General features: G+C 38.4%; 1 protein-coding gene and 1 long non-coding RNA gene across 4 annotated transcripts; one reads left to right on the top strand and one right to left on the bottom strand.

Moving 5' to 3' along the window:
• Positions 1-800: 800 nt before the first annotated feature.
• PROSER1 (proline and serine rich 1) lies at positions 801-20,846 on the bottom strand. Of its 3 annotated transcripts, none has more exons than XM_014054191.2 (14): positions 20,726-20,846; positions 19,592-19,700; positions 18,861-18,926; positions 17,506-17,574; positions 16,438-16,532; positions 15,629-15,722; positions 14,102-14,212; positions 13,439-13,522; positions 12,500-12,578; positions 11,670-11,792; positions 10,503-10,547; positions 5,111-6,785; positions 4,421-4,568; positions 801-3,402 (listed from the first exon to the last, which is right to left on the bottom strand). In XM_014054191.2, the coding sequence occupies exons 2-14, from the start codon at positions 19,634-19,636 to the stop codon at positions 3,271-3,273; spliced, it is 2,766 nt and encodes a 921-aa protein (XP_013909666.2). In that variant the 5' UTR covers positions 19,637-19,700; positions 20,726-20,846; the 3' UTR covers positions 801-3,270. The 3 variants fall into 3 exon arrangements, with proteins under 3 accessions (XP_013909666.2, XP_013909661.2, XP_013909671.2); XM_014054186.2 differs by having other exon boundaries at positions 11,688-11,792; XM_014054196.2 differs by lacking the exon at positions 20,726-20,846 and adding an exon at positions 18,585-18,765 and having other exon boundaries at positions 19,592-19,661.
• Positions 3,315-4,805, top strand: LOC148049722 (uncharacterized). Its single transcript, XR_015697837.1, has 2 exons — positions 3,315-3,488; positions 4,427-4,805. It is a non-coding gene; the product is annotated as an uncharacterized LOC148049722 (long non-coding RNA).
• Positions 20,847-21,099: the final 253 nt, after the last annotated feature.

The following is a 21,099-nucleotide window of genomic DNA, read 5'->3' as shown; positions in this document are numbered from 1 at the left end:
TTATGCCAAAGGAATCCTGAAAAGCAAACAATGGCCTCCAATATTAGGTTTAAAGAAAAGCAGAAACTTTTAAGTTGCTGTTTTGGGGTGAAACATCACACTGAACCTAGGATCTTCCAACTCCACATCCCACAGCAATGCTTGTTAGCACCCTGGGGGACACTTTCCAACCTATATGTAGAATGCTTCTATAAATAAAGGTACGAAAAAAAATACATCACTGGAGATTTTTAAAAAGAGACTGGACAGCCATTTGCTTGAAATGGTTTCCTGCTCGAGCAGGGGGTTGGACTAGAAGACCTCCAAGATCTCTATCAATACTATGATTCATTGAGAAAACTTGTTCATACTGAAAGAATGAGAGCTGCATAGGAAACCCAATGCTGGAAGGGTGAATAGGCTGAGAGGAAAGAAAAGGCTAAGAAAATTGTGTTTGGATGGGGTTGATGAGAAAATGAAAGAGGTAAAAAGTTTAGAAAGAAGCAGTGTATGAATACTGTAGAAGCAAAGATGGTTGCAATGATATTGCTGTAAGGTAGTTTTAGTTATAATTCCTTTTTGTATCCAATACCTTTCATTCTTTATTTTATTTTTTTTGTGTTCTGCATAACATTGGTTATTCTAAAATGTGATTAGCTTCGATACATGTGCACATATAGGCTAGTATGGGTAGTAGCTGGGAAAAGAGGCAATTTGATTTAGCAGCAGTGACTTTTGTTGTAGAATGACTAAACTGGATACTAATCTTGAATTCAAATTTTTTATATTAATTTGTTGTGTAAAAAACTACTCAAGGCAGGTTTGTAAATAACTGTTTATTCAGTCTATTTTAGAAACATCACTGCTATTCATTTTATTTTAAAAAATTATAAAAATACAGCTATATACACATTAGCATTCTCCATATCTGCTTACCTATGGAAAATTTCTACATTAGTAATACTATTCAGTAGACTGTCATCTTTAGAAAAAAGCATTAAGCTATGCACTGCAACAAAGTGCATTAAGTTCACATTAAAATTTTAACATCATGTATATCTACTATAAATCTAAAATATGATCAAAATTATTTTAAGAGATAATATGCGACAGGGGTTAAATTAATCACTACAGATGTTAAATCAAGGCTGATGAAGCTGTGTCTTTTAGCTGTGGATGAATTTTAACTCCCAGCATAAAAGCATAGCCAATATTAAAGGATGTTAGGAGCTACAATGCAGATAGTCCTCGACTTAAAACAGTTCATTTAATAACTGTTCAAAGTTACAACAGCACTAAAAAAAGTGACTTACGACTATTTTTCAAACTTATGACCATTGCAGCATCCTCATGGATACATGATCAAAAGTCAAATGCTTGGCTAGTATTTATGAACATCGCAGTGTCCTAGAATCATGTGATCACATTTTTCGATCTTCTGGCAAGCAGTAAATGGGGAAGCCGGATTAATTCAAAAACTGTGTTACTAATTTAACAACTACAGTGATTCATTTAACAACTGTGGCAAGAAAGGTCGTAAAAAGGGGCAAAATTCACTTAACAAATGTCTCAGCAGCATAATTATGGGGTCAATTATGGTCATAAGTCAAGGACTACCTGTAGAAGAACAGCTGAAGAGACGTAACTTTCTCAGAAGTTATAGGAAATAGTACAGAACTTTTTATTAAAATAGCAACAATGTTATATTGCACAATTCATAATTAGAATTGGTCTTAATTTCAAAAAGCCAATATAGTAAATGTATTTAATTATTTTGGCTCTCCCGTCAGTGTTACTGGAAAGAATCTGTATGAAAACCTAGCTACACCTATTTTAAAGTTCAAAATTTTCAGAATTTAACCACGTAATTCATTCAAATCTGACATCATTATATGCATTTGTTTTGTTCTCATAAATAAAGTGAATACTAGATTCACAAATTCAAATCTCTTCAATATATTTATTTATTTATTTGATGGGCTATATTAGACCCATTAGTAGTGTTATCACCAGTGCCTTGTTCATGAATTAGATAAAAACATTTGTTTATTATGGAACATAAACTATAATCTACAAAATGCATTTCCTACTGATTGAAGAAAACTGTACACTTAATCTGAAGTTACACATTAAAAGATACATATCTACAGCAGACTTCTGGTATCCTAGAAGACTGAACAATTTATTGATGGGAGGTAGATTGCAAATATAAGTAAAAACAGCTTTCCCTACTTAATACCTTCAAGGTGTGTTGGAATTACCATTTCAAAAATGCAGCTATCTTGAAGCCCAAATGCCAAGACATCCTGAAACTACCAGCTTGGAAAGGATGGAATAAAAGGTCTGAGACAAATGGTTAAGTAGTAGAACTTTCAATAACAAGTACAGGTAGACCTCGACTTAGAACCATTTGTTTAGCAACTCTTTGAAATTACAATGATGCTGAAAAGGTAACTTACAATCAGTCCCTACAGTCATGTGATTGCAATCTGGGTGTTTGGCAGTTGGCTTGCATTTGTAACAGCTGCAGTGTCCTGCAGTCATGTGCACACCATTTGCAACCTTCCTTGCCAGCTTCTGATAAGTCAATGGGGAAGCCTGCAGGAGACTGCAAGTCACAGTCATATGATGTTTCAGCAACTGATGGGAGATTTGCTTAACGATTTAATGAAAAAGGTTGTAAATTAGATGCAACCACCTGATGCCTCAGTTAACCATTTAGTAATGAATTTTCCAGTCCCTATTATGATTCTAAGTTGAGGGTTACTTGCGTCAGAGTAAATAGCAATGGATAATCAGTTTTAAAAAAGAATTTTAAAAAAATGCTAGAATTGATTCTATAGGACAAGGCAGAAAGGAGTGCAAATCCACTCAGCCCAAGTAGGCAGATGCACAAGATTAAATTCCTAAAACAAGTTGAGCGGGGTAGGTGGGGAGTTTGATCTACATCGTTAAATCAGTACCTATACCTCATGCATTGCCGTGATTTTTAACTATCTGTAAAACACTGATATCACAGCAAAAACGGTTTTTTTCCAAGTAATTAATTAGCCTGGATCTTAAAAATCCTACCTGGATTAAAGTATCCTCAGAGTGTACTATGAAAAATGGAATGAAGGCTTCCTGGGGTCAATGAGATAAAGTAAAAAAACATCCAGTTTTCTTATCATTTCAGCAACATGTTACTGCATTTAGAATCTCTCTTGAATAATATGTACTGAAAATGTATTTTCCAAAGGAAGCATCCTAAGCTTTTAGAGCATTCTTCTTGATAGCTGAAATTGATGTTCATTATTGCCATCCAGTCTGGGGAAGATTTGCCTGCACTGAAAAAGGTGTTCCAGATGTTCCCGCTGCTGGGGGATATGCACTGAAACCTTCAGATTGAGAGCCATAGTTTTCTAGAGCAGAAGCAGAGTGTATCTTTAAAGAGACAAACAAGAAATTAATAGTATGACTACAAGCTGGATCCTTGGCCGTTCCAAAATCCACATTTGCCAGCAAGGAAGGTAAAATACAACTCTCAGAAAGTTTGATTCAGTGTTCCAGAATATGCAGATACAAGTTACATCACTTACATGTACCTGCACACATTTCACACTTAGTTCTTAATGGAAAAATTAATGGATGAAAATGTTTTATGATTTATACAGCCAAATAGTAGCAAGGGTATACTGATAGAATACAGTTACAACTATAATAAAAATGAGGTAATGAGATTTCACTTGGATGTTCAGAATCTGTTATCTCATACAGAGTAAAGTGTGACTTCTAGAGGTGTTGAATAGTTCCCAGAATTCCCAGTTAAAGGCCACATTGACAGAATTCCTCCAGCATATATGAAAGATGTTATCTTGGGAAAAGTTACATTAAAATTTATAACTACAATATCAGAAATTTGCAATTTAAAAAATCTAAAATGCCTGATTTCATGCAACATTCCACACTTAATGCATCTCTATCAGGGGCAAGCGACTGTTGTTATGAAGGGCTTTTATTATAGGAAGGATTTCTGGAGGCTGATGATCTGACTATTTGACTCCAAGCACCTACTGGAAATCCCTAAGAGATCCAGAACGTACCTGGGGGCACCTTCTTAGCTTATCCTTTCTGCAGAGATCTTTAGTTCCAATGAGGCTATGGAAATGCAGCAATTTATATACATAAACGTGAATCGTACATTCCACATAATAGCTTATAACCATATATTTTGCAAAAAAATAGATATTATTTCACCAAAATAATTATCTGCTTACACCATACAATCCCTGATGTTTCTTCCTCACATCAAATTTTATGTAACCAAAATAAAATAAAAACTTTTTGTGTTTTTGTACATATAATACTTTTATTCTTACTGTAGATGTCAGAACATGTCTTTATTTATCATTTCTCTATTCTTCATGTCTATCTTATCTTTTTTATTTATGTATTGTTTTACCTGCAGTAAGGCTGACTGTGCAGCTGCACTGTGCTGAAGTTCCTGGAGGGAAGATTGCGTTGCACTCTGAGCAAGTCCAGGGATGGCAGGTAGAGACAGAAGTCCTGGAAAAACTGTATTTCCAGGGGCCTGGAGTCCAGACGTCAGGCTAAAAATGCAGAAGCAGAACATTTTCAAATTCACACATTCAACACTACCAAAAAACAAATAAGATAATTGTTACATTCCAATCTATGACCATACAGCTTATATAGATTCAATGTGTGGAAGCAATCAACATTTGATTAAGAAATGTTTTCAATGTGACCCTTTACTTATTTGTATCCCGCTTTATTAGTTTGATAAATAACTCAGGTTGGGCTAAGAGAGTGACCAGCCCAAAGTCTAATTTGGAACTGGTTATTTCAGTGTATGTAGTAGAAATATTCCAATATTTTATTCCTAAATAGAATATTTCTCAAAGATTCCAATCAATTTAAAACAATTATATATCCTCTATTATGATAAATCTTCCCCTGCTAGATAAAGGAAATTAAGAAAAAACATAGATAGGATCTGTCAACATTTAACAATAAGAGAATTCAGAGAGCAAGCATAATGATTATCAGTATTTTACAATTCACACTTAAGGCTTCATATTGCACATTACTGTAAGAAATCTGCCAAAACGACTTTTTGACGTAAACGTACCCAGCCTGTGCCACAAGTGCAGAGTTGAAGTTTGAGCTAAAGGCCGAGGCAAACCCTGGCAGCACCGGAGCTGGAGATGGGGCTGTGGCAGCTGCTGGCAGGGGTGCAACTGCTGCTACTGTAGAGGATGCCTGGAGCCCAGGGAAAGAAGGGAGAGCAGGAGTGACAGAGGGTGTGTTAGAGACAGGGAAAGGAGGGAAGGATGAGTTGCATGAGCCCAGGGGCACTTGAGGAACAGAAAACAGGGAAGAGACAGCACTGCACAAGTTAAGGGAGAATGGTGGAGCCGGAGCAGCTGCTGTGGCAATGAGTGGCGGAAGACCAGGGCCCGAGGAGCTGAGATGTGGGGCAGAAGTAGTTGTCGGTGGAATGGACAACAGAGGCCCCGCTGGAGTAAGTGCTGGATTGCCAGTAAAAGCAAAACTGTTCGTCAAGGAAGTGAAAGGAGGAAGTGCATTATATACCGGAGTGGATGAAGCATGGGAGGGAATAGATGGGGAACTGTTCAGAGGAGAGGTGAAAGTTGGAAGTGCTGGATTGAGGGAACTAGTTAAGCTGCATGGTAACGAAGTAGCTGAGGAATAGGTATGCCCAAGGGCTCCCAAGCCTGAAGTGCTGTGATTGGACCCCCCAGAAGGGGTTGGGATTGTGAGGCCTGAAAGAGTCGGGCTTGTGGGTTCAGTTTTAATCAAAACTGGGGCAGTTGAAGCAGAGGAAACATGTTGTTCAGGATTGGCAGGGCTTGGACAATGCGGAAGACCCACTGAGGAGCCACAGCTGACCGGCAAATTGGACGATGACATTGTTAAAGGAGACTGCGATGACAATGCCGGAGAAGTGGCACTACTGCTCCCTCCTGGCTGACAGGTGAGGCCTGAGAAAATGGAGAGTCCTGGAGCAGAAAGATGCTGATGGGAAGAGGTAACAGTTGGAGTGTAACATTTGCTACCTGATGAAGAGGCGGCTTCGGAGTTCTGACTGAGAAGACCAGATAAAGAAGCAAGCTCAGCAGTGACAGTCGAAGGCAGAGCACTTGAATTCATTAATGAGCTATCATTCACTGAGAGAAACCCCTTTAAAGCTGATAAAAGTGGGTTAGGTAAATTAACTGGGCAAGGCAAACTAGTGGCAGGAGAATTGGCAATGGTCGATGAAATGGAGCTAGCTACTCCCTGAGGATTGGGGGTCAAGGACAAAGGCAGGCCAGCAAAAGCAGATGAAAATGAATTAGGATTATTAGCTGGGGCAGTGACAGACGCTGCAGAAAAAGGAAGGCTGGCGAAGGGTGCAGAGGCAGAGGCAAAGGCTTCATTAGGTGCAGGGGTGGCGCACAGCGTGGAGAGCCCTTGGGGTGCTACAGAAGCCAGTCCAGAAAAAGAGCCAGGAAGTGGAGCAGTGCTGGCACCATGAGCAGATGTGGTAGGAACTGCAGGCAGCGAATGAGATTTGACCACAGTAGGAACGGGAGTGGATGGTTGAGGTGGATGGACGGAGGAGATAACCTGCCCAGGGAAGACAGGAAAGGCAGGGTTGGATACGCTTATCCCTGGCACAGCTGGAGATGGAAGTGCTGATGAGTGGCTTATTGCTTTAACCGATGATGGGGTTGGGGTTGGAGTAGCAGCAGGATTAGAACCATGAGGTGCAAAGAGATGATTCATTTGTGTGGCAAAAGCTGGAAAGAAACAAAATCAGTAAAAATTCTTGGGAGGCAGTAGATATGTTTGTATACAACATGAATGCATTTTAATACAGCTTACACAGCAATGGATCAGCATAGGAGCAAAATAAAAGATGCTACTACAACTACAAAAAAGCAAAATGGTACGCAAAATGAGACAAAATCACTGGTTCAATTATTCTGCTGTCTGAACTGTTACCCTACAATTCAATCATAATCGATTTGGTATTAATTTTAGTCTCACATCCCGATTCTAGATTTTGTTGCTTTACTAATATGGCCATTTAAAAATGTAAGGTTCTGCATATTTGTGTTCTAGTATGCATGTTTTTCTAGATATTTTTCCATTGTTTCATTATTTATTAGCTGCCCAAAGCAATCTGGGCATTTTAAAAATCCAAATGAATCAATGTTCACAGCTTCATGAGTTGAAGCTTCTGTGGCTATCCATTTCTCATTTAAATGCAAGCAAGTCTCCTATTTTGAACTTAAATTTTCCCAAACAGAAATACCATATTTTTCAGAGTATAAGACGCACCTTCCCCACAAAAGAGGGTGAACATTTAGGTTTGTCTTATATACTGAATGTAGCCCCACTCACCCACTGTCCCCAATCCTTTGGCCTCTGCCTCCCAGCAATTTACTTCCTTGCAGCAAATGGGGAAAATGGGGCTTGCGGAGGCGGCAATAGGCTATGGCAATCCCTGCAGCCTGAAACAGCTGATGATCGGGAGGCCCATGCCAAAATTGAAAGTGAAACTTGTTGTTTGCTGCAGGAGCAAATAGCTGGGAGGCAGAGGTAGATTCTTTTTTCTTGTGCTAATCAGGTTGTTTGCTGTTTGCTGCAAGGAGATAAGTCGATAACTATAAATGCCTATAGAATGTTTAAATTATTAGACTTATTTTTTAAAGTCTGCTTTATTATTGTCTTAGACAACTTAACAAAATGAAGAAACTTTTTAAAATAAATGCTTGATCTGAAGAGGCCCAGTGCTATTGTATCTTCTTTTAAATAGCAGAGAATAACTATACTTCCAGAAAGCCACATCAATTTTAACAGCATCTGTACAAGTATAGTCTGATTCCACAAACAGCGCATATTGTTTGTACTGTTTGCTGTTTGTTGCAAGGAGGCAAATTGCTGGGAGGCGGAGGCAGTTCTTTTCCCCTTGTTTTCCTCCCCAAAAGCAAAGTGCGTCTTATATTCTGCAAAAATACAGTAATTAGTGTAAATATTCAGAGGGTTTTATATATAAAATGGGTACCTTACGATTTTTTAAAAATTGAGGACCTTCTTTATCTCCCTAATTCCTTCTTTGCCAACACACTCTCTCTCTCTCTTTCTCTCTGCATTGCCTGTGTATGTGAGATGAGTGGGGATCAGCAACATTTTTCTGTGGCAATACACCCCCTGTGGAACAGCCAGAGGTTGTTGGCATCATTCCAGAAGTTCACCAAAATGGAACTTTCTTACAGGATGTTATGTACATCTGAGATAATTAATACCTATGATTGTTTACTAGACAATCTGTGACCCATTGGGTTATTGTTTCACAGATATTTTCTTATTTAAGCAGAGAAACAGAATGACCAAGTGCAGGCAAAAAAGCAGTGAAAATAGAAGCAACTTTGTGTCAACTTCCCCACTGACTTCCCTTGTGAGAAACTGGCAGGGAGTGTTGGAAATAAACACATGGCTGAAGTTAACTACTTTTCTATATATTTTTTAAGTCAGCCTATTGATTCAAAAATTATTATCTAAGAATGCACCATTTTGCCCAACTGAAGATTACAAACAGATGTACAGGAGAGTTTTAGTAGTATATAGATTATTTTAGGGCTCTATCTTACTAATTTCATTTTTATTTTGTCTGTACACCACTGTGAGTCAGTCTGATCTGCTGGTATACAAGCATAAATACATAAATACCACTGAAAGTAGAAGGAACTCAATTATGTTAAATAGGCATGATGAACTCATAATACTTTAGAAACTCTGGAGTTTTTAAGGTTTAGAAAGTGTAGAGAAAAGCAGCATTACTCCAGAAAATATAATGGGAAGGAGTTGTACAGCAAAACTGGTGAACCATTAATTTGAGATAAAAATAATAGTCACTAAGTAACCGCATTACAGAACATACCTCTGACTAATTCTGCTAAACAGGAGAAAAAAGGAAACCTTTCTGACTTTAAAGCAATCTTTTTAAGTACAGTAATTGGATCAATGACTGTTGCCAGTGTTTCCTAATTTTCTTGTGAGACAGTGTTAGGAATTTTCAAATGCCAAGTATATTCAGTACTTTCATTCTGGGAACGGTAAATGAATAAAAGGGGACAAAACTTCAATTATCCATGAAACCCATTATTTCTAGATAGAATTAGAAATTGTATTGCCTCATAGAAAGTCTGTCAATGGAGATTTTAAAAAGTTAGTGGTGCAGAAGGTGCTTTGAGTAAGACACTTTGTTCTATTAAAGAAAAGGACAGCCATTTATTTTCCAGCAAGCAATAGGAAATAATTTCAACAGTGGTGGGATTCAAATAATTTAACAACCAGCTCTCTGCCCTAATGACCAGCTGGGAAGGCAGGGCTCGGTGGTCATGTGACTGGGTGGGTGTGGCCAACTCAATGTCACTCACGTCGATGGGTGCTTTGCCTTAGCTGTTACAATGTAATAAGGGTTAACTGGAGAGGCAGTTTCTGTAAACAGGGCAACAAAAATTAGGCTAGAAACAACACTAGAATGTTGCCTTCCTTACAGGATTAGTACTGTAAAGTGGAAAAAAACAAAATGAGATTTCTTCCAACAACTGGTTTTCTGAACTGCTTAGAAAGTTAACCGGTTCTCCCGAATAGGTGCGAATCAGCTGAATCCCACCACTGAATTTCACACTCATCTGTGACTTGATGCTAGAATAATACAATGCCATACATGTACCATTCACATTTGAGACATACTGCAGAGAACAGTATGCAAAAGCATGTGAAAGGCAGAATGATTTTTATACACATTTTCATTTCCTGATTTATTCCTAGTTCACCGCAAGTTTATTTTAATGGTTTAATCTTAAATCATTAAACAAAAGCTTAATTATTGTTCAATTGATACTTTAATTGTTCTTGGATACTGTAATAAAAAATAAGGCTTCACAAATTCTCTTTTATACTATATTCATTGTACTGTAAATAGTTAAAGAAAGGATTTTTTTTTAAAAGTACAATCCCCTGCATGTTTACCCAGATACAAGCTCAATGGGGCTTACTTTCAAAGCACAAATATTAAAATAATTTAAAAGAGGACTTGCATCTTATTCTTGATTTAAGTAGAAATTCAACTATCTATTGATGAGAGCAAATACAGTTTTCACCTACTTCTGCTAAACAAAAGCTTTCAATTAATAAAGTCATCTCACTGCAGAAAAAAGACTCAGCACTAATTGTACTTAGCTTCCGAGTCCATCCAAATCATTATCTAATCAAACCTAGGAACAAACACAATGAATTTCTCACAATAATTCTCAATATGATACATATTCAGGACTGAGTATGTATATACATTTTTGATCGACTATCAGAAAAAAAAACCCTCTAATCAATTAGTAAATTTGGCACATTCATACTTTTTCTTAAAATTGCTATTTTTTAAAAAAATGCATTAGATTTATGTATTTGAAATTACAGTAGCTTGTCTTTGTAAATAGATAGCTTACCTTGACTTTGGGAAGATTTTGTTTGATTGGAAAGTTCTTCATTTTCTATATAAAGAGTATAATGAATTAAGGAAGAAGCGAATACTAAACAGATTACTTATCAAATGCAAAGAAAAATCTAAGGCTTCCTTTATGCTGCTTTGATCTGAAAGAAGAAGCAAGACATTTTTGCTGAAGTAGTCTTTGACTTACAACTACAATTGAGCCTAAAATTCTTGTTGCTATGTAAGTCATTTGTTAAGTAAATTCTGTCCCATTTTATGATGTTCCTTACCACCCATGTTAAGTGAATCACTGCAGATGTTAAGTTAGTAACACAGTTGTTAAATGAATCTGACTTCTCCATTAACTTTCCTTGTCAGAAGATTACAAAAGATGATCACATGTCCTTTGGGACACAACTGTCATAAATACAAGCCAGTTGCCAAGCAGCTGAATTTTGATCGTGTCTCTGGAGATGCAACAATGGCCATAAGTGTGAAAAACTGCCATCAGTCACTTTTTTCAGTGCTATTGTAACTTTGAATGATCATTCAATGAATGGTTATAAGTCGAGGACTACCTGTAAGGTGTTTTACCTGTAAAACCTGGGTTCAACAATGTTAGGGAGAATAACAATGTGCTTCTGCTATAATTTGAGTAATTAGCACAAATAATTTCTAGGCTCTATCTAGTTAAAAAAAGGCCATTGTCCTTCCTGCCTCAAGCTTCCCCTTTACTAAAGCTCTGAGTGCTAATTCCCCCCACTGTGATTCCCCCCCCCCTCTTGATGAAGTGATAAAAAAAAACCAATAGATGCATCCCATTTGACATTTCCCTTTCAGAACAGCTGCAGGATGGGTTGAGGGACCCTGGCAGTGGCTTGCTGAAACCAAGAGCAATAATCTGTCCCAGTCTTTCTTTCCTTCCTTCTTTCTTTCTCTCATTCCCCCTCCCTTTATTATTTCTACAAATAACTCAAGGTGGTGAACATGTCCCATATACCTTCCACTTTTCCCCACAACAACCCTGTGAGGTGGGTTGGGCTGGGAGAATGTGACTGGCCCAAGGTCACCTGGCTTTAGCCTAGTGCCTTGACCACTAGACCAAACTGGCTCTATCGCATGTTCTTTATCATTTACATGTTCTTTCTTTCTTCTTGGCTTGGCTGAAACATAAACCAGTCACCTGGCTTTTCAAGGATACCTGCTTTACCTGTTCCTACAGTACTAGAGGTATATGATGGTGTAGTTGGCAAACCAGGAGCTATGACGTTAGCCAGTGGAACAAGACCTGCATTGTTGTAAGCACCTGGTAAGGAAACAGAAGACACAGAAAATTGGAGAAATAATAAACTAGCGTATATTCCTATTGGGTTGCTCTGTTCATTGTCTCATCTTAAGTAGCACATGTGAAAATCACAGTTCCTCCACAAGGCTTTAAAAATATTTTAACATTATTTACTTATGTAAAACTATTCAATATTATACATTACTTGTATTCTATCTGCAAAAAAAAAATAGCTTAACTTATATTATACTGGGTGTATGGTACATAAAATTTGGCCTGGAAGAAAAATGAAATTTTCATCTAATATCCAATAAATGGAAAAAGAGGCTAGGCAAGAATTATCACATTGTTCACTCTCCTTCCATGTATGTATGTATGTATGTATGTATGTATGTATGTATGTATGTATGTATGTATGTATTTATTCTATTTATGGAAGGAACAGAAAATGTGATAGCTTCAATTCCTAGCACACAACAGATATTTTGTTTAATGTCAATAAAACTCTCCAGGGAGAAGATTTTTCAGCTCTAAGCACCACCTATTATTACAGGCTATTAACTTATCAGAAAAGATTAGACACAAATATAAATGAAATATACAGGAAGCAAGCAACCTCAGCAAAAACAAATTTATTCATATATAAATAATGCACATGAGCTATCTATGAAAAGTACCAATTAGGTATACAATTAGAATCATTGTCAAATAACAGGACCAAAACTTACTTGGTGCAATTGTTGCATGTGGTCGACAAGGAGGAATCGGATAAGGAATAGGCTTGTGTGGATTGTATGTTGCTGGAGCCTAAATAAGAAGGTCAACGATTATATGCAGAACTATTATGAAAATAGGCTACCCAAGATAGTGTGCAATACACACTTTTGTGCCAAATGACGCATTTGGTTTTGACAAAGATTCTTCTTTCCTATGCTCCTTTCACTGATTTTCTTTCAGTGGTAAATCTGTTCATTATTTAATTCATCCTCCTATAGGTTTTCTTTTATGTTCTGTCTAGATTCCACCTCTGTGATCAGCTAATCTAAAGTGTGGCTTACTTCGGCTTCCTTTTTTTATTCCTGCACCTTTCCTTTAATCTCAATAACTTTAGTAATTGAATAGCAAGAGAAAGTAGGGCTGTACCTCTTGCCCAACACCAATCTAAGCACTGAGGAAACATCTCATGTATCCCTAGGGCAAAAGTGTAGTTCACTATGCTGTAACAAAACCTAACAATATCCACTGCCAGCCTAAGTAGACTTCCCTAACTTATAGTTGTTGGATTGCAATTCCCACATTCTGCATGCACAATGTTGGACACAAATTATAAAAATTATAATCCTAAACAATTGAAAGATACCAAGTTGGAAAAGTCTGATTTTAATAATCAAACTTCTACTTTCTTGCATTCAGAATGTACTTGAAATACTTTCTTTTCATTCCTTTTATGAAAGTTGTTCTTTCTTAATAGCTAATTTTATAGACATCTGAACAAGGTATTTTAAAGAACAAAAACTTAGATTTATATATCAGCTGCTATCTGTAACAAACAGGGGTTGTATTTGACACATTTTTATTCTTAGTTAATTTTTTTTTCTACTAAATTTATCTAGTTTTCAACAACAAAGTCAATGGTATCTTTTGATTATGTCATTAATGTGACTTACTGGTTTTGATGGTCCAAGAATTCGAGCTGCTATTCCCTTGCCTTCACTAGAATAATCCTCATTTTCCTTCTTAACAGGGGAACCCTATAGAATACAGATTTTCCATTAATGAATATATAACACTATGTTAGAAGCAAAAAGACATACTGTACAGTAAGTCATGATTTGCTTAATCATGGCTTATGAAATAAATTAGCTGATTAATGGATAAATCATAAAAAGAGTTTTACAAACCACATTAAGTTCACGCCACACACTAAACTAAACTAATATATATATGTATATGTTCGTCTGTCTATCTGTCTGTCTGTCTGTCTGTCTGTCTGTCTGTCTGTCTGTCTGTCTATCTATCTATCTATCTATCATCTATCTATCTATCATCTATCACCTTAAACGAGCGTAATATTTTCAATTTATCAAATAAAGGAAAATATATATGATGATAGAAAGCATGACAAGACAGCTTCCTCTACATTTAATCAGCATGGATACTATTTTATGAGATAATCTAGAAGTTAAATAGCATGCCTTCTTTGAGATAAGCTGAGCAGTATAAATCTTCATAGAGAGAGGATACAGTATTCCACAAAACACAATTTATAAGTTAAAAGACAAACAATAGAAAATTCAGACAAATGGAAAGGACAATAAGACTATACGTACAGGAAAAATTCCATTGATACGGCTAGGCTTCCCTTTTGGATAAGGGTTCCCAGGAATCATGCCGCAGGAAGATATCATAGCATGAGGTGCTTTGCATCCTGCTTTGGAAGCCTAAAATATATATAAAAAAGCAAAGCGAAACAAAACAAAACCACATACACAGCAGCTCAGAATGATTTCATTACTGTGAAACAACCCAGCACGTTCTATAAAAAAATGAAAGGGAATATTAATGTAATATCCCTATTTCCAGTTTGCAGATAAATTATGCTTACTGCAGCAAGATCAAGATAAGCATAGCGTCTATGGAAGGGCCAGACATATCTTATTTTTACATGCTCCTCTTTTTTTTTCAAAGGCTTTCAACTTACAGAGCAGCAGTACAAGAAAAAGAGGACAGCAGTGGGCAAAGGCAGCAATACTTTTCTTTTATCCAGCGACTAGGAATACTATTTTAGAATCCTAGGCAAGTTTATATTTTGCATAAAAATCCTCTCTGGGAATGATATTCCCTAGCTGCATCTTAGTTGATATCATCTTTTTTTGCCCTACCTGAAAGTAGTTCTGAAATTTGTGGCAGGACAAGGCAGTTTCAATTAATTAGGCAAGTTTCCAAGAAAGATCTTCTAATAAATAATCATTGTTGAAGAAAAATAAGGAAACTGTAGTGAAGGTATTTCAGCAACTACCGTATAATAGAAACCCTATATGTAGAAACTGATTTTTTTTAAAAAATATTGTGCTCTTTTCTTTCCAACTTATGAAACAGGCTGCCTGGCCCCCTCATTTGAGTGGGACGGCCTGTTTCTTCTATCCCTTGTTTTGCATAATCAGATTTGCCACTATTTATTTTTCATTCACTGTGTGAAAAATAATGTTCACATTGTGCAAGCACTACCTGAACTCTCAAACATTTGAAACAATTGCTTCAGTCTGTGAGTGTGTGCTCAGCTGGACTATCTGGTGAGCAGTAAGATGCTTCTGGGTTCTGTCAATTTTACTTTCAATAGATTTAGTTTTTAAATTATGGTCTATTCTGGAACCTCCCAACTAATTTTTTTTTCTTTGACCCTTTAAATAGGATACTTACTATTTACTGAGTGAAAGAGCCTCTCACATTTTGGTGTCTTAAGAATTAACCCAAGCCAATTGTATCCCTCAGCAATCTTTCAAAATGCCTCTTCTTAACTTTAATCTCTAGCAGGCATCTCCCAATTTCTTTTGGTTATATACTCTTGGTGATTCCACTTATAAGAATGCAATTGCCAGGATTCATAATTAGCAAGGAGGCTGAAATTTCCTCCTGGCTAGAGGGGTGTGGAAGTTCTATTTACAAACATTGAGGATATAATGACTAATTTAGATTGGTTAAATTATTTTTCTTTTCTAAATAATTGGAACATTTCCACACCATTAACATTCTTCCCATGTACATCTGCTAGATTTCTCCTGGGAAGAGCTCATGGAACTTTTTATTTGACTAGTTTTATAAAAACTCTAAATCACACATGTTCCTTGCCTTAATACCTGCTCAAGAATTCTTCTGCATCTCTTCTTCTCAGACATATTAACTCTGAAGAGGTCTTCAATAAGACGATAATTCTGAGCATCAATTATATTGCTATAAACAAACAAACAGTTTTAAAAACTTTTTATAATCCTCACAGCCACAATCCATTTTATAATTTAATCTTGCTTCACTATATTTTTCAAAAAGGAAATAATAAACAAAAAGCTAATATGAATAGAGAGCAAAGTGCTGTATTTATCTAAATATTTATTGTTCATATACAAAAAGCCAGAGCAAGTACAGAGCAAGATGATACAAAATAGTTACAGCCTTTTAGAAAAAGTGCCTTAATCAACCAGGTTTTTATCCAGCTAAGTATCAATAAGACTTAAGCTAGTAAAGGTACTCCTTGACTTACAACAGTTCATTTTGTGACCATTCAAAGTTACAACAGTACCGAAAAATGGACTTATGACCGTTTTTCACAGTTACCACTTTTGCAGCATCCCCATGATCATGTGGTCAAAATTCAGGTGCTTGGCAAATGGTTCATATTTATGACCGTTGCTATCTCCCTGTCATCTCCTTTTGCGACTTTCTGGCAAGCAAAATCAATGGGGAAGTCGGATTCGCTTAACAACCGGGTTACTAACATATCAACCGCAGTGATTCACTTAACAACTGAGGCAAGAAAGGTCATAAAATGGGGCAAAACTCACTTAACAAATGTCTCATTTAACAACAGAAATGCTGGGCTTAATTTTAGTCGTAAGTCAAGGAGTATCTGTATTAATGAGAGCATGCAACATCAACAGTGAATACTTACGAAGCCAACAATTCTAGTGCAATAAGTTTGTCTTTGCTAAAAGTGAAGCAGTTGAGGATATTAACCACTTTTGCTGCAGAAACCGATACCATTTTCTAGAAACAGAAGAAAAGCGTCCTCAGTCCATGTTACAATTGTATCTGTCCACCCCGTGCCAACTCAGTGAAGCGGTAGAAGTAATGTGCCAGTGCCTGGAGGCTGTTAGGGTCTGGATGGGAACGAACAAGCTTGTGCTCAATCCCGACAAGACCGAGTGGCTATTGATGCTCCCTCCAAAAGATGGTCCAGCTATTCCATCTCTCAACCCGGGGGTTGAAATTATACGCCCCTCAGAGAGGGCTCGCAATTTGGGAGTCCTCCTGGATCCACAGCTGACTCTAGAACATCATCTGTCGGCTGTGACCAGGGGGGCCTTTGCCCAGGTTCGCCTGGTGCACCAATTGCGACCCTACCTGGACCGGGAGGCCCTTCGGATAGTCACTCATGCCCTCGTCACCTCAAGACTGGACTACTGTAACGCGCTCTACATGGGGCTGCCCTTGAAGAGTGTTCGAAGACTTCAGCTTGTCCAGAATACAGCTGCGCGAGCGATTGTGGGTGCACCTTGGTACACCACGTTACACCTATCCTCCGCGAGCTGTACTGGCTGCCCATTGGTCTCCGGACACGCTTCAAGGTGCTAGTCGTTACTTTTAAAGCCCTACATGGTATTGGACCTGGTTACTTGAGAGACCGCCTCCTGCCAATCACCTCCCAAAGACCTATTAGATCCCACAGACTAGGCCTCCTCCGAATTCCATCTGCCGGCCAATGTCGGCTGGCAACTCCCTGGGGGAGGGCCTTCTCTGTGGCTGTTCTGGCCCTCTGGAACGATCTCCCCATTGAGATCCGGACCCTTACCACCCTTCCAGCCTTCCGCAAAGCAACTAAGACCTGGCTGTTCCGGCAGGCCTGGGGCTGTTGAATTTTCCAGCCCCATCCGAGGTTACGACTGTTGCTGTATTTTAAATTGTTGGTCTTTTATTTTTATTTTGTACCCCCTCCCTTGTTAGCCGCCCTGAAACTTACATGCTGTAATGCCTTCATAGCTTTTAATTGCGGTTCAGCCCAAGAGAAGTACCTCAGAAGCTCAACAATCTGCAACAGAAACCATTCTATCACACACCATGTACTTATGCAAGAGAATTTATTTGAAACTACTGTCTTCTGTTGAACTAAAAGCATTTTCTCTCATGTTCAAAGCTTTTTAGTGCCTCTTTAATAGGCAATAACAAATTCCATATGACTGAGCATTTAATATCTTTATGAATTAAAAAAATGAGTAATTAGAATGTAAAGTTTTCCTCACATTTAATTGATAATAAATAATTTATTTCTATAATTTGAAATTTGAACGTTGGTGTTACAGATACTCTTTGAATTTTGGTTGCACTTTGGGAGTGGGATTGCCATCATGAAGCAATTATGTTATAAAGTGTGACATCATGTGATTGCCCCTCTTAGTGATAGCAGTCCAGGCATTCCCAGTTGTTGTTGTAACCTGAAGACATGTGGGACATTAAGTGGGAAGCAGATGGAAGAAGCGCAGGGTTGCAAGGGAGGGTGGGGTGAAGCTTGGTACAGGCCACATGCAAATTAGGGTGGTATTGCAGGATGGGAAAAACCGAGGGAGGGGAAAGAGGATGCCCAGTGTGTGTGAGCGTGCAAGGGGGGGGGGGGCTGGGGTGCATGCATGTGTATAATTGCAGAAAGAATATATGGGATGTGCATATGAGAATGCTGGTAAACCCCGGGAAGGAGGATGCTGGTGGGTGCAAGTGAGTGAAGGAGGAAGGACGACACATTGCTTCAAGTGAAGAAAGCCCGGGGGTGGGTGGGGGTTCAGGTGAGGAAGACACGTTCAAACAACTTGTGATGTTCCCTGCTAGCTTCCCCACTGACTTTGCTTGTGGGAAGCTGGCAGAGAAGGTCAGCAATGGAGATTATGAGTGCAGGTCATGCAACTGATCTTGTGCAAACTAGTTGCCAAGTGCTTAAATTAAGTAACTGCAGGAGCACTGAAATGGCTGAGGACCAATCAAAAGTCCCTTTTTAAGTGCCACTGTAATTTCAAACCGTTGCTGAATGAATGTTTGCTTGAGGACTACCTGACATTGATGGTGAGCATTCAGTGTTAAGTCTGTATCAGTTCCCACATTCAGCACAGCACAAATCAGAATATATAAAGTACAAACATCCTGTATTGTTCTTTCTTACAGTACACTTCTTACAATGTTGGATTAATCAAGGTTAATCTTATGAGCTCTTTGCACAATCCATTGTCAAATGCTGAAAGGAAAACAAAATACCTTTAAGTGCCTTTTTCATGCTGCAGTAAACTTCCCTTAGTTGTAATGGCTTATAAAACAGTTCATCTCCCTTACCTGTTCACTAGAAAAGTATCCATGTACATATTCAATTGCTTTTAATTTGTATTCCATCAAAACAGCCTATAAACACAGAAATAGAATTTGTTAGTCGTACAGAAATTAAAATGGAAGGTTTCTGACAAGTCTGTTGGGTAGACAGACTATGTATCAGAAATGAAGATTCTATACATTTCGTAATTTATTTTCCCTTCATTGTTAGCTATTTCAAGTACAATTATTTGGTAAAAGGGAAGGGTATACAGACAGTCCTCAACTTACAACAGTTCAGTTACTGAACTTCAAGGTTACAACAGCACTGAAAAAAAATGATTTAAGACTGTTTTTTACATTTATGACCATTGCAGTATCTTATGGTCATGTGATCAAAATTCATCCAGTTTGCAACTGGGTCATATTTATGATGGTTACAATGTCTTGGATCACCTTTTGCAAACCTCTGACAAACAAAGTCAATGGGAAGCCAGATTCACTTAACAACCAACTTAACAGCAGTGATTTACTTAACAACTATGGCAAGAAAGATCATAAAATGGGGCAAACTCACTCAACAAATGTCTTGCTTAGCAACATAAATTTTGGGCTCAATTTTGGTCGTAAGTTGAGGACTACCAGGAAATTCCTTAAATAAGTGGTCTAAAAGTATCAGTATAATCATTCCAATCTGTCTTCTAAATTCAGTGAAGCTATCGCCTTCTGTATATCTTTATTGTACAAACATTGATTACCTTTCTAATTTCATCAAGAACTGTATCAAATGCTTTTTTATCCATCTTGCTTTCTTCAGTCACAGCCTTCTGTCTGTTCCAGTCACCTTTTTCTGCAGAATTGTCTCCTCTGAAGGAATAGAAAAGTTGTTGATGGGAATTTTTTTAAAGAGGATCCATTCATAGGACTGTCAAACAATACAGTTGTCTCTTTTCGAATAACAGAAACTTCTCAGGACAAACAAACATTCATACCCAGCTTGATACAAGGATCTTGTACATTATGGTCTTAAGCAGAGGCAACAACATAAACCTCTTGCAATTGTCTAGTGAACAGTGCACTGACAAATCTTGGTGCCTTCCTCTTTTGTACATATTGTATAAATCATTGGGTTTTTTTCCTTTCTCAACTTTGTGATGCCTCCTCAGGCCTGGGGCCCTAAACACGTACTTACTCTGATTAATGGTTAATACACCACTACTTGTGAAAGATGGCTTAGATTTATAATGCAATTCAATGCTTTTTAGATGGGTAGTCTCTTTGAATACAACAGGACTGTTGTATATATAACATGCTCTGCTTGGTCTTTTTTATAGACCCAACCTTTATTCTTATAAGCCTCGTTTTACCATAGTAATACAGAGTCAATCACTTGTTCATTCAGTATACTTACACACAGAAATCGACATGAAATATGACATGTGAACGTCATGACATTTTCTTTTTTTATACTACCTGAGTGCATGTTCTAGACTGAATTCCTGTAGCGACATAGGCTCGGCATGCTACTAGGTGCATTAACAGGGTTGGAAGGGATCTTGCAGGTCATCTAGTTCAACCCCCTGCCCAAGCAGGAGACTCTATGTCTGCCTCTACCTAGGATCGAACTCGCAACGTCCTGATTGTGGAAGTTAAGACCCCGAGACGTTTACTCGGAGGTCCAACCTTCCTTGGGTGGGTTGGGCTTTAAGGAACGACATCAGGTAGGAAAGCGATCTCCAAGAAATCTCGCACTGTTGGGAAATGCAACCGCTTCAGGTGGCAACCTCGAAACGAGCGAGGCAGGCGAGGCCCCAAAACCTGCCCGCAGAAAGGGGAAGGAGACTCGAAAGCTCGGTCGCCGGTCCTCCAAGCCCGCGCTCGGCTCTACTTACCATCAGAGGCGGACCAGGAAGCCGGAGGGAAAAGAGCAGCTGGCCGGCGACTGAACCGCCCGCGCGAGTCCCCGAGGCCCCCTCCGCTCGCACGAAACTTCGCTTCTCGGCGCGCTTCGGTGACGTCTTTAGACAGGCGCCTCCAATGAGGATCCTGCTCGCCCGTCCTTCGTTTCACAGGGAATGCCGGGAAAATGGTCCCGGTGCCTGAAGCCCGTGCCGGACTAAGTGTGTGGGAATCCACACGAAGAAAACGACGGCCACGGGCGGGATTTTTTACTACTCCCGGGGGTCACTACTAGCGGTTGAAAGCAAGGATAACTTAAGAATTGACTGTATTCAGCGAGGGCGCATTTCCAGAGCTGTGCCAGGTT

Source organism: Thamnophis sirtalis, unplaced genomic scaffold, assembly GCF_051295495.1.
Source record: "Thamnophis sirtalis isolate CommonGarterSnake01/CBP01778 unplaced genomic scaffold, rThaSir2_p1.2 scaffold_1, whole genome shotgun sequence".
NCBI classification, from domain to species: Eukaryota; Metazoa; Chordata; class Lepidosauria; order Squamata; family Natricidae; genus Thamnophis; species Thamnophis sirtalis.
Note: the sequence above shows the minus strand (reverse complement) of the source record. Positions and strands in the feature narration are given on the sequence as shown.

Coding starts and splice junctions, on each gene's coding strand:
- PROSER1 (XM_014054191.2), bottom strand. CDS start 19,636: ATGGATAAAAAAGCATTTGATACAGTTCTTGATGAAATTAGAAAG. Junction 16,533..17,505: donor CTATGAAGGCATTACAGCAT/GTAAGTTTCAGG, acceptor TTCTGTTTCTAG/AAAATGGTATCGGTTTCTGC. Junction 4,569..5,110: donor GCACTTGTGGCACAGGCTGG/GTACGTTTACGT, acceptor CTGCATTTTTAG/CCTGACGTCTGGACTCCAGG.